General features: G+C 38.5%; 1 protein-coding gene across 5 annotated transcripts; it reads right to left on the reverse strand.

Annotated features, from left to right (window-relative positions):
- Nucleotides 1–1493: 1493 nt before the first annotated feature.
- LOC131105839 (G-protein coupled receptor 61-like) lies at nucleotides 1494–17119 on the reverse strand. Of its 5 annotated transcripts, none has more exons than XM_058054245.1 (7): nucleotides 16611–17119; nucleotides 15675–15722; nucleotides 14707–14756; nucleotides 10947–11271; nucleotides 7299–7442; nucleotides 7020–7232; nucleotides 1494–4247 (listed from the first exon to the last, which is right to left on the reverse strand). In XM_058054245.1, exon 7 carries the CDS (start codon nucleotides 4053–4055, stop codon nucleotides 2664–2666), a length of 1392 nt encoding a protein of 463 aa, XP_057910228.1. In that variant the 5' UTR covers nucleotides 4056–4247; nucleotides 7020–7232; nucleotides 7299–7442; nucleotides 10947–11271; nucleotides 14707–14756; nucleotides 15675–15722; nucleotides 16611–17119; the 3' UTR covers nucleotides 1494–2663. The 5 variants fall into 5 exon arrangements, with proteins under 5 accessions (XP_057910228.1, XP_057910227.1, XP_057910229.1 ...); XM_058054244.1 differs by having other exon boundaries at nucleotides 14707–14833; XM_058054246.1 differs by lacking the exon at nucleotides 14707–14756 and having other exon boundaries at nucleotides 7299–7439.
- Between the last annotated feature and the right edge of the window lie 599 nt (nucleotides 17120–17718).

A 17718-nucleotide genomic window follows, 5' to 3' on the forward strand; every position in this document is an offset into this window, starting at 1 on the left:
AAATGTTCCATTCCAAAATAAGGCCGGAATTCACTTCTCACAGTTGGGTCTGAAACTGATAAACGGCGATAAATGAGGGATTACTGCACTTGAATAAAACTTCAAAAAAGCAAAAGTACATTAGCATAACAATTAGCCGCCAATTTCGATAACTTTCTGCTTCTTTAAATTGAACTGTTTCTGCAAACCTTGAAGTAAGAAGGACTCAAAGTTGATTTGACTAACTGTACCTGTAATAAAATACTGTGACATTACTACTACTACTACTACTATTACTACTACCAGGGGAACCAGAGTATACCAGCAGGGAGCCATCTGCTGTGGCCCAGCAAGGTGCACTGTATTCAGGCACACGCTCCGAGCAGAAGCTGGAGGTCTCTGGCAAATCTTTTGTACTTTTTAAACTCTGTGGTGGCTCATAAAGTTTTTTGTGTGCTCGGGTAATCTCAGTATTTGTGTTCTGGTTTTTTGGTTCGGCTCATTTGTCACGTTTACCCGTGTCGGCCATCGCACATAATCAGCGTTGAAAGAATGTTTTCCAAAATGTAATCAACACATGAATACGACTAGTTGGGTTAAACCTTAATTTCTGGAATATTTGGAAAACATGAAAATCAGCTAAAAGATAAACAACAAGAATATCAATGCCGATTGGCTGTACAGAGCCGAGAGAAATTTATGCTAATTTCTGCGCAAATATGGACGACATGTCAAGATACACGACTGCAGACTGGCCTCGATGCTGGGCACACATGCACCCCGATAATGAGATCCAATACAAGTCAGAATTGCCAAACATAATGTTTCTCAGGGTTGCACGGTGGTCGAGTGGTTAGCACGCAGACCTCACAGCTAGGAGACCGGGGTTCAATTCCACCCTCGGCCATCTCTGTGTGGAGTTTGCATGTTCTACCGCTTATCCTCACGAGGGTCGCGGGCGAGGGGTGCTGGAGCCTACCCCAGCTGTCTTGGGGCGAGAGGCGGGGTACACCCTGGACTGGTGGCCAGCCAATCACAGGGCACATATAGACAAACAACCATTCACACTCACAGTCATACCTATGGACAATTTGGAGTCGCTAATTAACCTAGCATGTTTTTGGAATGTGTTAGTATTCTTACAAAGAACACTAAACTCATCACACACCAACTTAACACTCAAAAGGTGTAATTCTGAAACCAGCTCAACCGAATCATTCATTCATTTTCTACCGCTTATTCTCACGAGGGTCGCAGGGGTGCTGGAGCCTATCCCAGCTGTCTTCAGGCGAGAGGCGGGTTACACCCTGGACTGGTGGCCAGCCAATCACAGGGCACATATAGACAAACAACCATTCACACTCACATTCATACCTATGGACAATTTGGAGTCGCTAATTACCTAGCATGTTTTTGGAATGTGGGAGGAAACCGGAGTACCCGGAGAAAACCCACGCATGCACGGGGAGAACATGCAAACTCCACAAAGATGGCAGAGGGTGGGGAAAGATAAAATAAGAAACCAAAAAGTTACCACTTCCACACAAAATAGGAGAACTCATTTATTCATTCATTTTCTACCACTTATCCTCATGAGGGTTGCAGGGGGTGCTGGAGCCTATCCCAGTTGTCTTTGGGCGAGAGGCGGGGTACACCCTGGACTGGTGGCCAGCCAATCACAGGGCACATATAGACAAACAACCATTCACACTCACATTCATACCTATGGACAATTTGGAGTCGCTAATTAACCTAGCATGTTTTTGGAATGTGGGAGGAAACCGGAGTACCCGGAGAAAACATGCAAACTCCACACAGAGATGGCCGAGGGTGGAGTCGAACCCTGGTCCTTTAAGAGATATGTTCTATAGCTCTCAGTAATAGCCAGCTAACAAAAGAACATTCAATTTATGAATATGATTCTTTTGAGGTTCATTTTACCATTTTTGGAAATTAAAATCGATCGATAAACACGCGGCCCGCGGGCCAAATGTGGCCCGCAGGACACTAGTTTGAGGCCCCCCGCTTTGATATGAAAGTTTAATGTTAGTTTGATATGGATGCTGTATGGTATCATGTACCCAGAAAAAATGATTACGTTTGATTCATGTTCATGTTAAAGGTTAAATAACTGTTAATAGTTATCCTCCCTATCCGTGTGGAAGTGGTAAGTTTTTGGCTATTTAAGTTGAAAGGAAATAACTTGAAGGCTACCGTTTAGGTGGCTAGCTCTCTAGTTTGCGAGTTAGCATGTGTCTCAAGACCCTGCAGTTGTGCAATATGTTGTAAATAAAAAGAGTATAAATGTGACTATAGTCGTGCTTTGTCATGTCTACAGGGCTCTAATAATGCTCTAAAAATTATTAATTTTTATGTTTTTAATAAATGCGTTTTTTTTTTTTTTTTGGAAAACCTGATGCGGCCCAGTCTCACCCAGACCCTAGCTCCAGTGGCCCCCAAGTAAATTGAGTTTGAGACCCCTGACTTATTGTTTTTAGTGTATTTTATAGCTAATTTAATACACGGTTGACAGGAAGGGCTTGTGGGCCGCACTTTGGACAACCCCTATCTTATTGGATCTCATTAAATCGTGCATGCGGTCATAATATGGATGTATGAGGTCGTCACCCTGATGGGATTTTAAAGATGTCAAACATTCGTTAAAAAAAAAAAAAAAAAACGACTTATGCGTCAGTACGTGTGTGGTTATTTTTTGCCGGATCCGTCTCAATAAAGTCGTAGGTCTCCTCGGCGATTTGTCCCGGAATGCGGAAATCAACAGGCAGAGGCTGTGCCGCCTCCGGCGCCTGGGACTGAGTGAGGAGCCGGCATGCTTCCCCTTTCGGACTGGAGGTGCTGTGCGAGTTCTGAGGTTCCAGGTTGCAACCGGTGCCCTGAAGAAACTGGAGAAAATTCTCCTCGATGGAGCCTTCCCGACTGGGAAGCCTGTCCTCCACTTCCAATGCGGCTCCGCGGAACAAACAAGGCAGATGTTTTCCCAGCTCTTCCCGGATCTGTCTGTTGAGACATCCGTAGAAGAAAGGGTTGGACGTGAAGCAGAAGTATCCCATCCAGGTGACCGCCTCCTCCAGAGACGCCAGCGCGGCAGGCGGGCTTGCGGCCAGAGCGGAGTACAAATGGAACGAGAAGTATGGCAGCCAGCAGCACAGGAACTGACCGCCGACAGCAGCCAACACCGCCGCCGCTTTCCCGCCTCCAAAAGGCCGCTGCGGCGTCTCTCTTCCGGTGCCGGAACCGGAACTGGTAACCATCGTGGAACGACTGCTGAGCGACTCTGATCGCTGGCGGCGAGGCGTCTCCGTCCAAGTGGGTAGAGGCCCGCGGTGCATGGCGGCGACGCGCGCCACTTTGAACATGTTGCAGTACACGATAAAAATAACCAGAAGAGGACACAGGAAGTACAGTAGCGTGAAGAGGACCATGAACGCCAAACGGTTGGAGCCGCTTCCTGTCCAGTGCAACGAGCAACGCCGGTGACCCTGAGCTCCCGCAGGAGATGGAACCGCCCCGTTTCCTCCGTTACCCCCCCCCAAAAGAGGAGCTCTTGCACCTTGCAGTAGCCAAGCTAGCAGCGGCAAAGCGGACATCGCCAAAGCTTTGACCCATATTCCGACCAGAACCGACGCAACCAAGCCCACGGTCATCTTCACCTCGTATCGCATGGGGTGTATGATGTAATAGTAGCGCTCCACGTTGATGACCGAAATGGAGAGAATGGCGGCGCTGACCAGGCACACGCTGAGGAAGAGGTAACTCCGACACAGCGCCTCTCCTAAGAAGGTCCTGCTGGAGAGCATACCCAGGGGCATCAGCACCAAGGCCGCCAGAAGGTCCACCAAGCAGAGGTGGAAGACGAAGGCAAACTTGTGGAGCTGCGGGACCTTAGCGATGACCGCCATGATGGCCACGTTGCCCACCACGGCCAGTAGATCCATGAGCAGCATCGCCGCGAGGGCTAGCCACTGCGACGGAGGCCAAGCCTCAGCCACGGCCGAGGTAGACGCGTTGAACGGGAGCGGCGGAAGCGGGTGGGAGGAGTTCCACGCGGGCTCCATTGGAGGGTGCGATGAGGCGGGCAGGCAGGATCCGTCACCGGCCCATCACCCATCCTTCACTGCCAGGAAGTACGACTGGAGGACAGCGGCGTGGAAATGAGGTCAGAGGCTGCCCTGCGGTTACGGAGGTGGCCTGAGGGTCGGGAGGTTTTTAAACGATGTCCTCATGTCTGCCGTCCGATGCCACCGTCCCTGATGAATGACAGCACAAGTAAAATCATAATACATCATAAAACATAAAATGGATGAATAATGAACCTCGCTTCAAGTTTTGAGGCTGGACTGACCGTCGAGACTTGCGCTTCAGCCGCTTTTGCACACAACAAATGGTGCGTTCAATGGCCACCAAAGAAAGTGCGAAATCCCAACATTTTTCAAAAAAAAAAAAAGTGAAGCCATAAAGACATAAAGTCAATATTGTGGCCTGTGTAATACCAGACAAAAGTTTGGAGACACTTTCTCATCCAATAACATGGTAAAGTGTCTCAAAACTTTTGACTGATAGTGTATTCATTTTATGAATTAATAAATTAATTGAATTAATTTATACAATTATACATTAATAAATTACTTAAATTATATAATTTATCATTTCATTTATAATAATTTAATTTAATAAATTAAATTATATAACATTTATAAAATTTACAAAAATTGATTTGAAAATAAAAAATGATTTTATGAATAAAAATAATTAGAGCGGAGACACTTTCTCATCCAATAACATGATAAAGTGTCTCCAAACTTTTGACTCATAGTGTATACCTGTATTATCACATATTTTATGAATGAATTTAATTGAATAAATGTATACAATTATACATTAATAAAATTACATAAATTATATAATTTATCATTTAATTTATAATAATATAATTTCATAAATTAAATTATATACTATTTATAAAATTTACAAAAATTATAATTATGATTTTATGAATAAAAATTATTAAGAGTGGAGACACTTTCTCATCCAATAACATGGTAAAGTGTCTCCAAACTGACTGATAGTGTATTCATTTTACAAATGAATTTAATTGAATTAATTTCTACAATTATGCATTAATAAAATTACATAAATTATAAAATTTATCATTTAATTTGTAATAATATAATTTCATAAATTAAATTATATAACATTTATAAAATTTACAAAAATTATAATTATGATTTTATGAATAAAAATAATTAGAATGGAGACACTTTCTCACATTAAACTTTCATATCAAGGCGGGGGCCTCAAACTAGTGTCCTGCGGGCCACATTTGGCCCGCGAGCTGTGTGTTTGAGACCCCTGGTCTTGAGACACATGCTAACTCGCAAACTAGAGAGCTAGCGACCTAAATGGTAGCCTTCAAGTTATTTCCTTTCAACTTAAAAAGCCAAAAACGTACCACTTCCACACGCATAGGGAGGATAACTATTAACAGTTATTTAACCTTTAACATGAACATGAATCAAACGTAATAATTTTTTCTGGGTACATGATACCATACAGCATCCGTATCAAACTTGCGTGGGCCGCACTAACATTAAACTTTCATATCAAGGCGGTGGCCGTGTGTTGGAGACCCCTGGTCTTCAGACACATTCTAACTCGCAAACTAGAGAGCAAGCGACCTAAACGGTAGCCTTCGAGTTATTTCCTTTCAACTTAAATAGCCAAAAACTTACCACTTCCACACGGATAGGGAGGATAACTATTAACAGTTATTTAACCTTTAACATGAACATGAATCAAACGTAATCATTTTTTCTGGGTACATGATACCATACAGCATCCATATCAAACTTGCGCGGGCCGCCGCACTAACATTAAACTTTCATATCAAGGCGGGGGCCGTGTGTTTGAGACCCCTCTCTTTGTGACCCCCCCCCCCCCTCCGATAGTCACATTTATACTCTTTATTTACAACATATTGCGCAACTGCAGGGTCTTGTGACACATGCTAACTCACAAACTAGAGAGCTAGCGACCTAAACGGTAGCCTTCGAGTTATTTCCTTTAAACTTAAATAGCCAAAAACTTACCACTTCCACACGGATAGGGAGGATAACTATTAACAGTTATTTAACCTTTAACATGAACATGAATCAAACGTAATCATTTTTTCTGGGTACATGATACCATACAGCATCCGTATCAAACTTGCGCGGGCCGCCGCACTAACATTAAACTTTCATATCAAGGCGGGGGCCGTGTGTTTGAGACCCCTGGTCTTGAGACACATGCTAACTCGCAAACTAGAGAGCTAGCGACCTAAACGGTAGCCTTCAAGTTATTTCCTTTCAACTTAAATAGCCAAAAACTTACCACTTCCACACGGATAGGGAGGATAACTATTAACAGTTATTTAACCTTTAACATGAATCAAACGTAATAATTTTTTCTGGGTACATGATACCATACAGCATCCATATCAAACTTGCGCGGGCCACATTTGGCCCGCGGGCCGCGTGTTTGAGACCCCTGCTTTAGCATAAAGCGGGACTTTGTTTTGATCGACACAAGTCGGCATAGTAAAAGTGTATAAACAAGTCTCGGTGTGTGTGATGCATAGCAGTTGTACACTACTATTATCTACAAACATTGTTGACTTATTCCTAATTTTATACGGTATACACAGTACTGATATGGTAATATTCTATATATTGGACTTTGGATTGAATGCGCTAATGTCTGCGGATAAACACACATAAAGATGTAGTAGTAGAAGTGAAGAAAAGGCCTGTTTATGTTGATAAGAGCAGGAATTAAGGCTAAAGGATGTGTGCTATACATTATGTCCAAATGCCCCATTTCAGTTTTAGCCTCCTGCCTGCTTTAGTCATGTCTTGCCACCCACTCATTATGTGTATGTTAAATCATTATTAATACATAACACCCACTGTGTCAAACATTTCTGTGATAGTACAATATATTCATATAATAATATGGGGGGGGAGACATAGATCATGATGTACCTGAATAAGAATATTTGCTGCTGCTTCGGGTTTGGGTGGAGGATGAAATTGTGGTGCATCTCCCACCGGCGATGCGAAGCAGTCCCGTAGCGTCATGTAGCATCATGTAGCATCACGTAGCATCACGGGCGCCGTCGAAGGGCTTCCCGGCCCAGGCTCTGCTTTGTGCATCCTGAACGACTCCAGCTGTGGCGTGGTTCCGTAGAAAAGATGCTGATGGAGATGAGTGTGTACGTGATACAGAGAGACGGTTTGTGTGTTCGAAGGCAGCCCACTCACCTCTCCTCTCTCATCCCCCCCTCCTCCCCTCTCCCGTCACTTCTCTCCTCCTCCTTCCGCTCACAGGCTGCAGAGATGGAAAAGGAGGCAGGAAGAAGGGAGGACCATCGCTTTGTTGTCTCCGTGTGGTCCTAGTGTCCCCTGCTGAGTACAGTAACAACAATGTACTTATTATACAACTTTAAGAAAAGCTTAAAAAAACATTATTTTTCTGTCTATTGAAAATGTTAAATATTACTATTATTATTACATTATTATTATTATTATTATTATTATTATTATTCATTGCAGGGGTGGCCGACAAAGGGAGGCCTTGGCATAGGTCAACGTTCATTGGAAATTGCTGGGTCTCAATTTACTTGGGGGCCACTGGAGCTAGGGTCTGGGTGAGACTGGGCCGCATCAGTTTTTCCAAAAAAAAAACCCCAAAAAAAACGCATTTATTAAAAACAGAAAAATTAATAAACTTTGCTTTGGTTCCGATTTTCTACAAGAAAAGCTCTGATAAAACATTCCACTGTTCTCAAATATCTTAATTTTTATTTTTCTACACAAAATAAGATGAAAAATAATCAAACAAATCAAGAATAAATCAGTAATAAATAAATATAATAATAATAATAAAAAGTTAAGAAAGCACATATAGTTGGTGGGTAGACAAATGATTTTTTTCATATTAAAATGAACAAAGCATTATTAGAGCCCTGTAGACATGACAAAACACGACTATAGTCACATTTATACTCTTTTTATTTACAACATATTGCGCAACTGCAGGGTCTTGAGACACATGCTAACTCGCAAACTAGAGAGCTAGCGACCTAAACAATAGCCTTCAAGTTATTTCCTTGAAACTTAAATAGCCAAAAACTTACCACTTCCACACGGATAGGGAGGATAACTATTAACAGTTATTTAACCTTTAACATGAACATGAATCAAACGTAATCATTTTTTCTGGGTACATGATACCATACAGCATCCATATCAAACTTGCGCGGGCCGCACAAACATTAAACTTTCATATCAAGGCGGGGGCCTCAAACTAGTGTCCTGCGGGCCACATTTGGCCCGCGGGCCGCGTGTTTGAGACCCCTGCTTTAGCACATATAGACCAGTTGGACAAACTCCCATGTACCCTCGTGGACCCTTGCGACTATGTATTATGTAATTTGCATATGATGTCAAAAAAAAACATAACCTCATACAAATGGCTCTTGTAGCAAGACTAAAGTTATTTGTATCTACTGTGGCTGTGTTTGACTGATCACGGATTCCATGGCCTGCCACAGACTGGAGGAGTGCAGGTATTGTTTTTATTGTCATATCCAGTGCTACCTTGGCATAATAGTGGCACAACTAACCAGTGCGTTTTGCTAGCGGTTTTTAGCATTTAGCATGGAACTACCACAATGATGCACATTAGCACTCAAAGTCATCAAATCTTACCTGTATGGGTTCCCACATAGTATCAGCATTCCGGAGTAAGTAAGAAGTGAAAGGAAAAGGGGGAAAATACATCCAAATACATCCATACAGCCCTCTTAGCATCGGAGAACGGTGCATCGGTGCGTTCATACATTCATTTTCCTCTGCTTATCCGGGAGTCAAAAACAGTCAAAAACTGTGGAAATAGTTAGAGCAGGGGTCTCAAACACGCAGCCCGCGGGCCAAATGTGGCCCGCAGGACACTAGTTTGAGGCCCCCGCCTTGATATGAAAGTTTAATGTTAGTGCGGCCCGCGCAAGTTTGATATGGATGCTGTATGGTATCATGGTATCAAACTAATTCAATTATTAGAGCCGTGTAGACATGAAATAACACCCCTATAGTCACCTTTACTCTATTATTAATTGCGCAACTGTTATCCCGCATATGGCCGCTAGCTTACGAGCTAGCTAGTTAACCTCAAATGTATTTCTTCCAAACCAGGGGTCTCAAACGCGCGGCCCGCGGGCCAAATGTGGCCCGCAGGACACTAGTTTGAGGCCCCCGCCTCGATATGAAAGTTTAATGTTAGTGCGACCCGCGCAAGTTTGATATGGATGCTGTATGGTATCATGTACCCAGAAAAAATGATTACGTTTGATTCATGTTCATGTTAAAGGTTAAATAACTGTTAATAGTTATCCTCCCTATCCGTGTGGAAGTGGTAAGTTTTTGGCTATTTAAGTTGAAAAGAAATAACTTGAAGGCTACCGTTTAGGTGGCTAGCTCTCTAGTTTGCGAGTTAGCATGTGTCTCGAGACCCTGCAGTTGCGCAATATGTTGTAAATAAAAAGAGTATAAATGTGACTATAGTCGTGTTTTGTCATGTCTACAGGGCTCTAATAATGCTTTGTTCATTTTAATATGAAAAAAATCATTTGTCTACCCACCAACTATATGTGCTTTCTTAACTTTTTATTATTTGCTGTTTTATTATTATTATTATATTTACTTATTACTGATTTATTCTTGATTTGTTTGATTATTTTTCATCTTATTTTGTGTAGAAAAATAAAAATTAAGATATTTGAGAACAGTGGAATGTTTTATCAGAGCTTTTCTTGTAGAAAATTGGAACCAAAGCGAAGTTTTAAAAAAAAAAACAATATTTTGTTTTTAATAAATGCGTTTTGTTTTTTTTGGAAAACCTGACGCGGCCCAGTCTCACCCAGACCCTAGCTCCAGTGGCTAAATATTAAATATATTAAATATTAAATAGTATTTACTGTAATATAATAATGAATTTCTATGTATTTTAATGTGTTTTAAAAGAGAAATGAAATGACAGTAAATTTGCAATATGGATGAAATGTTTTATGACTATTACCTTATGTTTTAGGTATTTTCATTTGTACATTTCATGAAGGAAAGGTGCATTCAGGCAAATCTTTAATAATAATCCTTTATAGTATTTTGTTACTTATAAACATTTAGAATTTAAAACCAGTATCATAAGTCAATGTGAGAGGTCTCACTTTTTGTCACATTTTGGATTTGCCGACCCTTTTTCGGGCGAGTTTAAGAGCTAATATGCTAATAATATAGAAAAATCGTTATACAAAAATATGCTTACTGACTGTTTTTTTTTTTTTTTTAAATAACAGTCCCATAGTATCGAAATATCAGGTCATGGCATGAATTTTACTCAGCATGGGAAAAAACTATTTTGTGTTCAGTTGTGTTGTGATTGACTAATATTGATATTAGTTTGTATTGTATTCGTATAGAAAAATAGTTAATATGGTATGGTATGGTATGGTATGGTATGGTATGGTACGGTATGGTACGGTATGGTAAAGCGGTTCCATGGCCTCCAGCGTTAAAGATTTGTAGCGCAGGTGAGGAGACGTGAAGATAAGGCCGGCCTTCCAGCCTCCACCGTCCAAGCTCCTCAAACAGAGGCTCCTGTTGCCACGGTGATCCTTTTCATATCCTGTCCATATAATTATGGATAAGACGACTCCTACCAAATTGCTTGCCCCCTCGCATCCACCCCCCTCCCCCCACCCCCACGCAATTTGCATTTGTGAGGTTAAGCGAGCATTTGCATTTAATGACAAGCACACGTCGCACGTCTTTTAAGCAAAACTGACTGATGGATCTGATTCAACACCGGATTGACACTGGATCAAATCAAGACCTCAGAGTGGTTTTTCTTACCTTACATCCACAGTCCGTTCTTGTTCATCACTTCAAAGATGGCTTTGAGGATGCTTGATGCCAGTGTTTCCAAGTGGTGAAGATGGCTTCACCAAGGGCATCAACTGTCTAGAACTGATGGACATTTTTATGGGATGTCAATCAAGGGAAGATGCGGGATGGTCCAAAAGAGTTGTTCTTCTCCCTGAAGAAGTCCTCGGTCAAGCCAGCATTGTGAACTTCAGCGTTGTCCTCTTGAAGAACCACACAGACCAGGGCCCTCGGTCATGAGGGATGCCCACCGCAACATCGGCACGTCACCGGCCGCCGTTACTCCGATGTTCCCCTGAATATTTTAAGAAATTTTAGTTTTTGTGTTACTACCCCAACCTTCCATAAGTGGGTCAAAAATGACCCGGTCAGGTTGTTTTCTTGAAATTTTTTATCATTTCATATTCCAGGTATTCCTCAAAAAACATGTTTTTGATATCATGCCATTCACATTTTTAACTTATCTTTTATACATTTTAAGAAATTGTAGTTTTTGTGTTACTACCCCAACCTTCCATAAGTGGGTCAAAAATGACCCGGTCAGGTTGTTTTCTTGAAATATCTTCGTAATGAAAAAATTTGTATCATTTCATATTCCAGATATTCCTAAAAAACATGTTTTTGATATCATGCCATTCACATTTTTAACTTATCTTTTATACATTTTAAGATATTTTAGTTTTTGTGTTACTACCCCAACCTTCCATAAGTGGGTCAAAAATGACCCGGTCAGGTTGTTTTCTTGAAATATCTTCATAATGAAAACGTTTTATCATTTCATATTCCAGGTATTCCTCAAAAATCATATTTTTGATATCATGCCATTCACATTTTTAACTTACCTTTTATACATTTTAAGAAATTTTAGTTTTTGTGTTACTACCCCAACCTTCCATAAGTGGGTCAAAAATGACCCGGTCAGGTTGTTTTCTTGAAATATCTTCTTAATGAATTTTTTTTTATCATTTCATATTGTAGGTATTCCTCAAAAAACATGTTTTTGATATCATGCCGTTCACATTTTTAACTTATCTTTTATACATTTTAAGAATTTTTTGGTTTTGTGTTACTACCCCAACCTTCCATAAGTGGGTCAAAAATGACCCGGTCAGGTTGTTTTCTTGAAATATCTTCATAATGAAATTTTTTTTATCATTTCATATTCCAGGTATTCCTCAAAAAACATGTTTTTGATATCATGCCGTTCACTTTTTTAACTTGTGTTTTATACATTTTAAGAAATTGTAGTTTTTGTGTTACTACCCCAACCTTCCATAAGTGGGTCAAAAATGACCCGGTCAGGTTGTTTTCTTGAAATATCTTCGTAATGAAAATTTGTTATCATTTCATATTCCAGGTATTCCTCAAAAAACATGTTTTTGATATCATGCCGTTCACATTTTTAACTTATCTTTTATACATTTTAAGAATTTTTTGGTTTTGTGTTACTACCCCAACCTTCCATAAGTGGGTCAAAAATGGGCTGTATATGATGATTATACCAATAAAAAAGTGAAGCACTTCATGATCCTTTTCCCCCAAGCAAGCCAGAGCTTTTCTTCCTGTCACTCGCACACACCAGGTACTGACGAGGAAGAACACGTACGACAAACCGCAAGCACGTGTTTTGCGTGTTGCGTCGGTGTCCGCACGTGAGCGGCGTGCGCGCCCCCGTGGTTGACTCGGGCCAAAAATAGCGGATCCCTCGCACCCGTCGCTGGCGGCCACAAATACAACGGTTTCCATGGCAACAGGTGCTGGGAAAGAGCTGGAATAAAAAAGGACGCGGCGCTAAACCCCACACCGCTAACAACAGCTGGCCCAAACCGGTCACGTTAAAGCGCTCACACCTCGCATGTGCCGGAAAATACTGAAATGTGCAAAAGGTGAACCGTGTGGGAAGAAAGCATTCAACTGCTTATTGTTTGGGGGGGGAGGGGGGGGGGGGTGCTTGACTCCTGACTGCATGATATGCTTAGCGTCCGTTAATAATTAGAATAAATAAATAATTAGAATAACAAATCAATCAAATCATCCATCTGTTTTCTACTGCTTATTCTCACAAGGGTCGCAAGTATGCTGGAGCCTATCCCAGCTGTCTTTAGGCGAGAGGTGGGGTACACCCTGGACTGGAAATACAATTGGCAAATGATTTTGTCTTTTATTAATAATCCCATGCTCTGTGAATGGGATTCATGCCATTAAATTTTATTAAATTTTATTAAATTTTATTAAATTTTATTAAATTTTATTAAATTTTATTAAATTTTATTAAATTTTATTTCATCTTATTTTATATTATAAATATATATATATATATATATATAAATCCCTCACACATGTGTTATTTGTTAAAGAACAGGGAAAAACAGAAATTTAAATGAATACAATTGGCAAATGATTTTGTCTTTTATTAATAATCCCATGCTCCGTGAATGGGATTCATGCCATATATTTTATATTTAATTTTATTTAATTTTATTTCATCTTATTTCATATTATAAATACATGCGTTATTTGTTAAAGAACAGGGAAAAACAGAAATTTAAATGAATACAATTGGCAATTGATTTAGTTTTTTATTTATAATCCCATGCTCCATGAATGGGATTCATGCCATATATTTTATTTAATTTTATTTAATTTTATTTCATCTTATTTAATTTTATTTAATTTTATTTCATCTTATTTAATTTGATTTAATTTTATTTCATCTTATTTTATATTATAAATGCATGTGTTATTTGTTAAAGAACATGAATACAATTAATACAATTGGCAAATGATTTTGTCTTTTATTAATAATCCCATGCTCCGTGAATGGGATTCATGCCATATATTTTATATTTAATTTTATTTAATTTCATCTTATTTTATAAATACATGTGTTATTTGTTAAAGAACAGGGAAAAAATTAAATTAATACAATTAATGCAATATAATGTAATTCTATTTTTAGTTCATTATGATTATTTGTTCTATTATATTTGATGTGCCCTGTGATTGGCTGGCCACCAGTCCAGGGTGAACCCTACCTCTCGCCTGAAGACAGCTGGGATAGGCTCCAGCACCCATGTGACCCTCGTGAGGATAAGCGGTAGAAAATGAATGAATGAATGATATTTAATTTGATTTTCTGTTTGTCTCATTCATGCAAAAAGTACAAAGAGAAACGAAAAAAACTATTTTAATTTAATTTACTTGATGTATAAGTGTGTTTCAGGTCTGCAGGCTAACCACTCATCCGCCGTGCAGCCTTCATTATATTTTGTTGATGTAAATTATTTTATATTATATATTATATTTATATTATATGTATTATGTAATTATATATTCTATGATGTAATTATTATTTGTCTCATTGATGCAAAAAGAAAGCTAAAATTATATGAAATTAATGTAAGGAAACTATTACCGTTGTTAAAAATATATTCAATATGTGTTAATGTGGAAACGTTCCTCAGTCCGCCAGAAGGGGGCGGTGTGTCCCCTGTGTTGAGACGCACAGCATAATGTGGCTAAATAACGCCAAAAAACGTCCATCTAAGGACGTGTTTATCATGTATCAACGTGCTTGTCATCTGCAACGGTGTCCGAGCGTCGTTGTCGTGTAATAATAATAATGTGAAGGAAAATAACAGCTCAGTGCAATACTATACAGAACACAACACGACAATCAACATAAACAATGCAAATGTCTCAACATAATTAAACAGCGGCGGCTCCGTACGTGCGTGACGTCACATCCGGGCCGGGGCTCATTGATAATTCACAAGACAGCTCCAATGGCGAAATTGAACCAGCGATAAGGATTTCCCAACGGCCGCCAGGAGACAAAATAATGTAAATATCAGGAGCTAAAACAACAAATGGTAGAATTCATTCCATTTCATCATAAGCTAGTTTTCATAAAAATATGTATCTATATCATGAGACCCCAGATTCCTATGCTAAATTGAATAGAATTATTAGAACCTTCATTACATTTCATATTATAAGATTTTATTAATATGTATTTTAATTGTATTACATTTTATTTAATTTCCAGCTATAAGTCTGCCTTTTCGTACCTGAAATTAATTAATTCATTGAATTATTAGATTTTTATTTTATTATATATTTTTATATTTTTCTTTAATAGTATATATGTATATATTTAATTGTATTTATATTATTTTATTTACTTACAAAGTCTGCCCCATCATACCTGAGATTCCTGCGATAAATTAAATTGAATTATTCCATTTTATTGTATTTAATTTTAATCGATATTAATTTAATTAATTTTATTATTTGGTATTTTTTATTTAATTGTGTTTCATCAATTAAAATAAAATAAAAATAAATAAAGACAAATTAAATTAAAATAATAATATCAAAATTAAAACTAAATTAAGTTAAATTACATTAAAAACTACATTTTTACTGCTATAAAGATCTTCCTCATCATACCTGTGATTCCTGTGATAAATTGAATTATTTTTTTTAATTTAATTTTATTATATTTCAATGTATTTTATTATTTTATTTTATGTGATTATATATTTTTATATTGTTAAATTCTATTTAATTTTCCTGCTGTAAAAATTATTACATTATTGTTTATTATTCTATTTAATGAAATTCTATTTAATTTTCCTGCTTTAAAAATATGTCTCAAATTATTTTATAAAATAAATAAAATATATATGAACTCACCACTCCAGGACAAGACATTTTGTTTTTTTCTGCATGGTGTGTTTGAATCTGTAAAGAGAAATATTGTAAAGATAATATAGAGCAGCTAGGAAAACACACAGTGTTACAGTAAACATGCACCAAACAATTACTGACACCTAGTGGCCAATTTGATTACAGCAATCCAACATCCAAATGAACAAAACACACAAATATTCCACACAATTATCATATCCACACTTGGTGTCTACATGATTCATATTTGGATTGACCTACCCACTCCCTCGTGCAGGGGCGTCAAACTGTGAAAGGAAATGAATGTATGTCCGCCTCATTATTATTGCTACACATTTGATTGTTATGATTTGGTATTTGGTATTTTTTTTAAATATTTTTTAATGTTTCATGTTTAAGAAATAGTAATGATGATGACAAAATAAATACAACAAATAATATATTTAAAATGTTTTTGAAAAATAACATATTTTTTTATAAAACAAGAGTATTTTATATTTTTTATTTCCTTTTATTGAATATAATTAAAAAAATATATATGTACATACTGTTTATGTACATATAATATAATTTACTTTAAAAAGTATATACATAAAAAAAAATAAAATACACTTAAAATTAAACTGCAGACTTTTTAACATAATATATATATATATATATTACATTTTGAATTCTTTTGTCACACACACACACACACACCATAAATTATATATTTTTTTCTGTCTGTCTGTCAAAAACAATGTCAATATCCCTGAGGGAATCCCAAAGGGATTAACAAAGTATTCGGTCTGTAAACACACCACATGAAACGATATGGAGGGACCAAATCTGGTCCACGGGCCTTGAGTTTGACACCCAGTGCACTGTAAACAATAGCATGGCTAGCAGTTTGTGGTTCGTGTTATCGTGAGAAGTTGTGTGCGCCTGCGTGTTTTTCCTTACCTGCTTGGGGTCATCGTAGTAGATAGTGATGGTTCTCTGCTTGGGTCCGATGCTGCAAGGCTCGGCGAAAGCCGCCCCGCTCTCGTTGTACGGTCCCTCTTTGAACTTGTAAGCAATGGTGACATTTGGAACCGGAGGCGGCCCGGTCTTTATCACCACCTCCGCCAGCAGGCCGGAATACACCAGGAAGCCCACCAGTGTCACCAGCAAACACACCAGGAGGACGACGATGAGGAGAAGCAGAATGGAATCAGACATGGTTTTTCTTGGCTTTTTGAGAAATCTGTCCGACTTTAGACGTCCTCTTCCGGGTTCATACGACGGTTAAAAGAACGAGCGGTTCGGGGAGAAAAGTGTTGCGTTTGGCGACTGGTCGCAGTTGCCGTACAGGAGCCGAGAAATGACAAGTTTGTTTACGCTTACCAATAGTTGGATCAGCTTCCTGGTTAAACCATTCCGATTCAACGTCAAGGGGTGTCGGGACACAGATTTCCTTCAACGACGTCATAAATACGCATGGTAATCCAATTGAATTAACGTAGTTAATTTCTAACAATATACGTCAATCTTTAACGAGCCTCGATGCTCATATATATTTTATTTGGTCGCGTTCGGGTTACAAATTTACCATAAGATGCACCGTGGTTGTATATAATGGTTCAGTCCACGTCTATGAAACGGCATCTGTCATATGTAGGTGGGCGGGGTTACTACAAGTCAATGTAGATTCGGTATTGCTATCATACCAATACTTTTAAAATTAAAATTGGATATTTATACTGTAATTGTTCCAACACAACAGATTAATTTTCCACAATCTTACCTTTATGTGACCCTTTTGTTGCCTACAATGGTTTAAGCAAAAATACTGTAGTGAAAAGTAAATACAGAAAAGCAAAACTAATAGGTTTTGGGAGTGTGTACAATATATTTAAACACAACAAAACACACAAAAATTTGAAATAATCAGAAGGGAACTGATAAATAGAGATAAATTAAAAAAAAATGATGTAAGTGTAGTTTGTGCACACCTGGAGGTGTAGATACAGGTACACTTTGACCAAGTGTACCTGTTGGTTTGTCCTAATCAAATACCATGACATTACTA

The sequence above is a fragment of the Doryrhamphus excisus genome, chromosome 18, assembly GCF_030265055.1.
Source record: "Doryrhamphus excisus isolate RoL2022-K1 chromosome 18, RoL_Dexc_1.0, whole genome shotgun sequence".
Taxonomy (NCBI): domain Eukaryota; kingdom Metazoa; phylum Chordata; class Actinopteri; order Syngnathiformes; family Syngnathidae; genus Doryrhamphus; species Doryrhamphus excisus.

Coding starts and splice junctions, on each gene's coding strand:
- LOC131105839 (XM_058054246.1), bottom strand. CDS start 4,055: ATGGAGCCCGCGTGGAACTCCTCCCACCCGCTTCCGCCGCTCCCGTTC.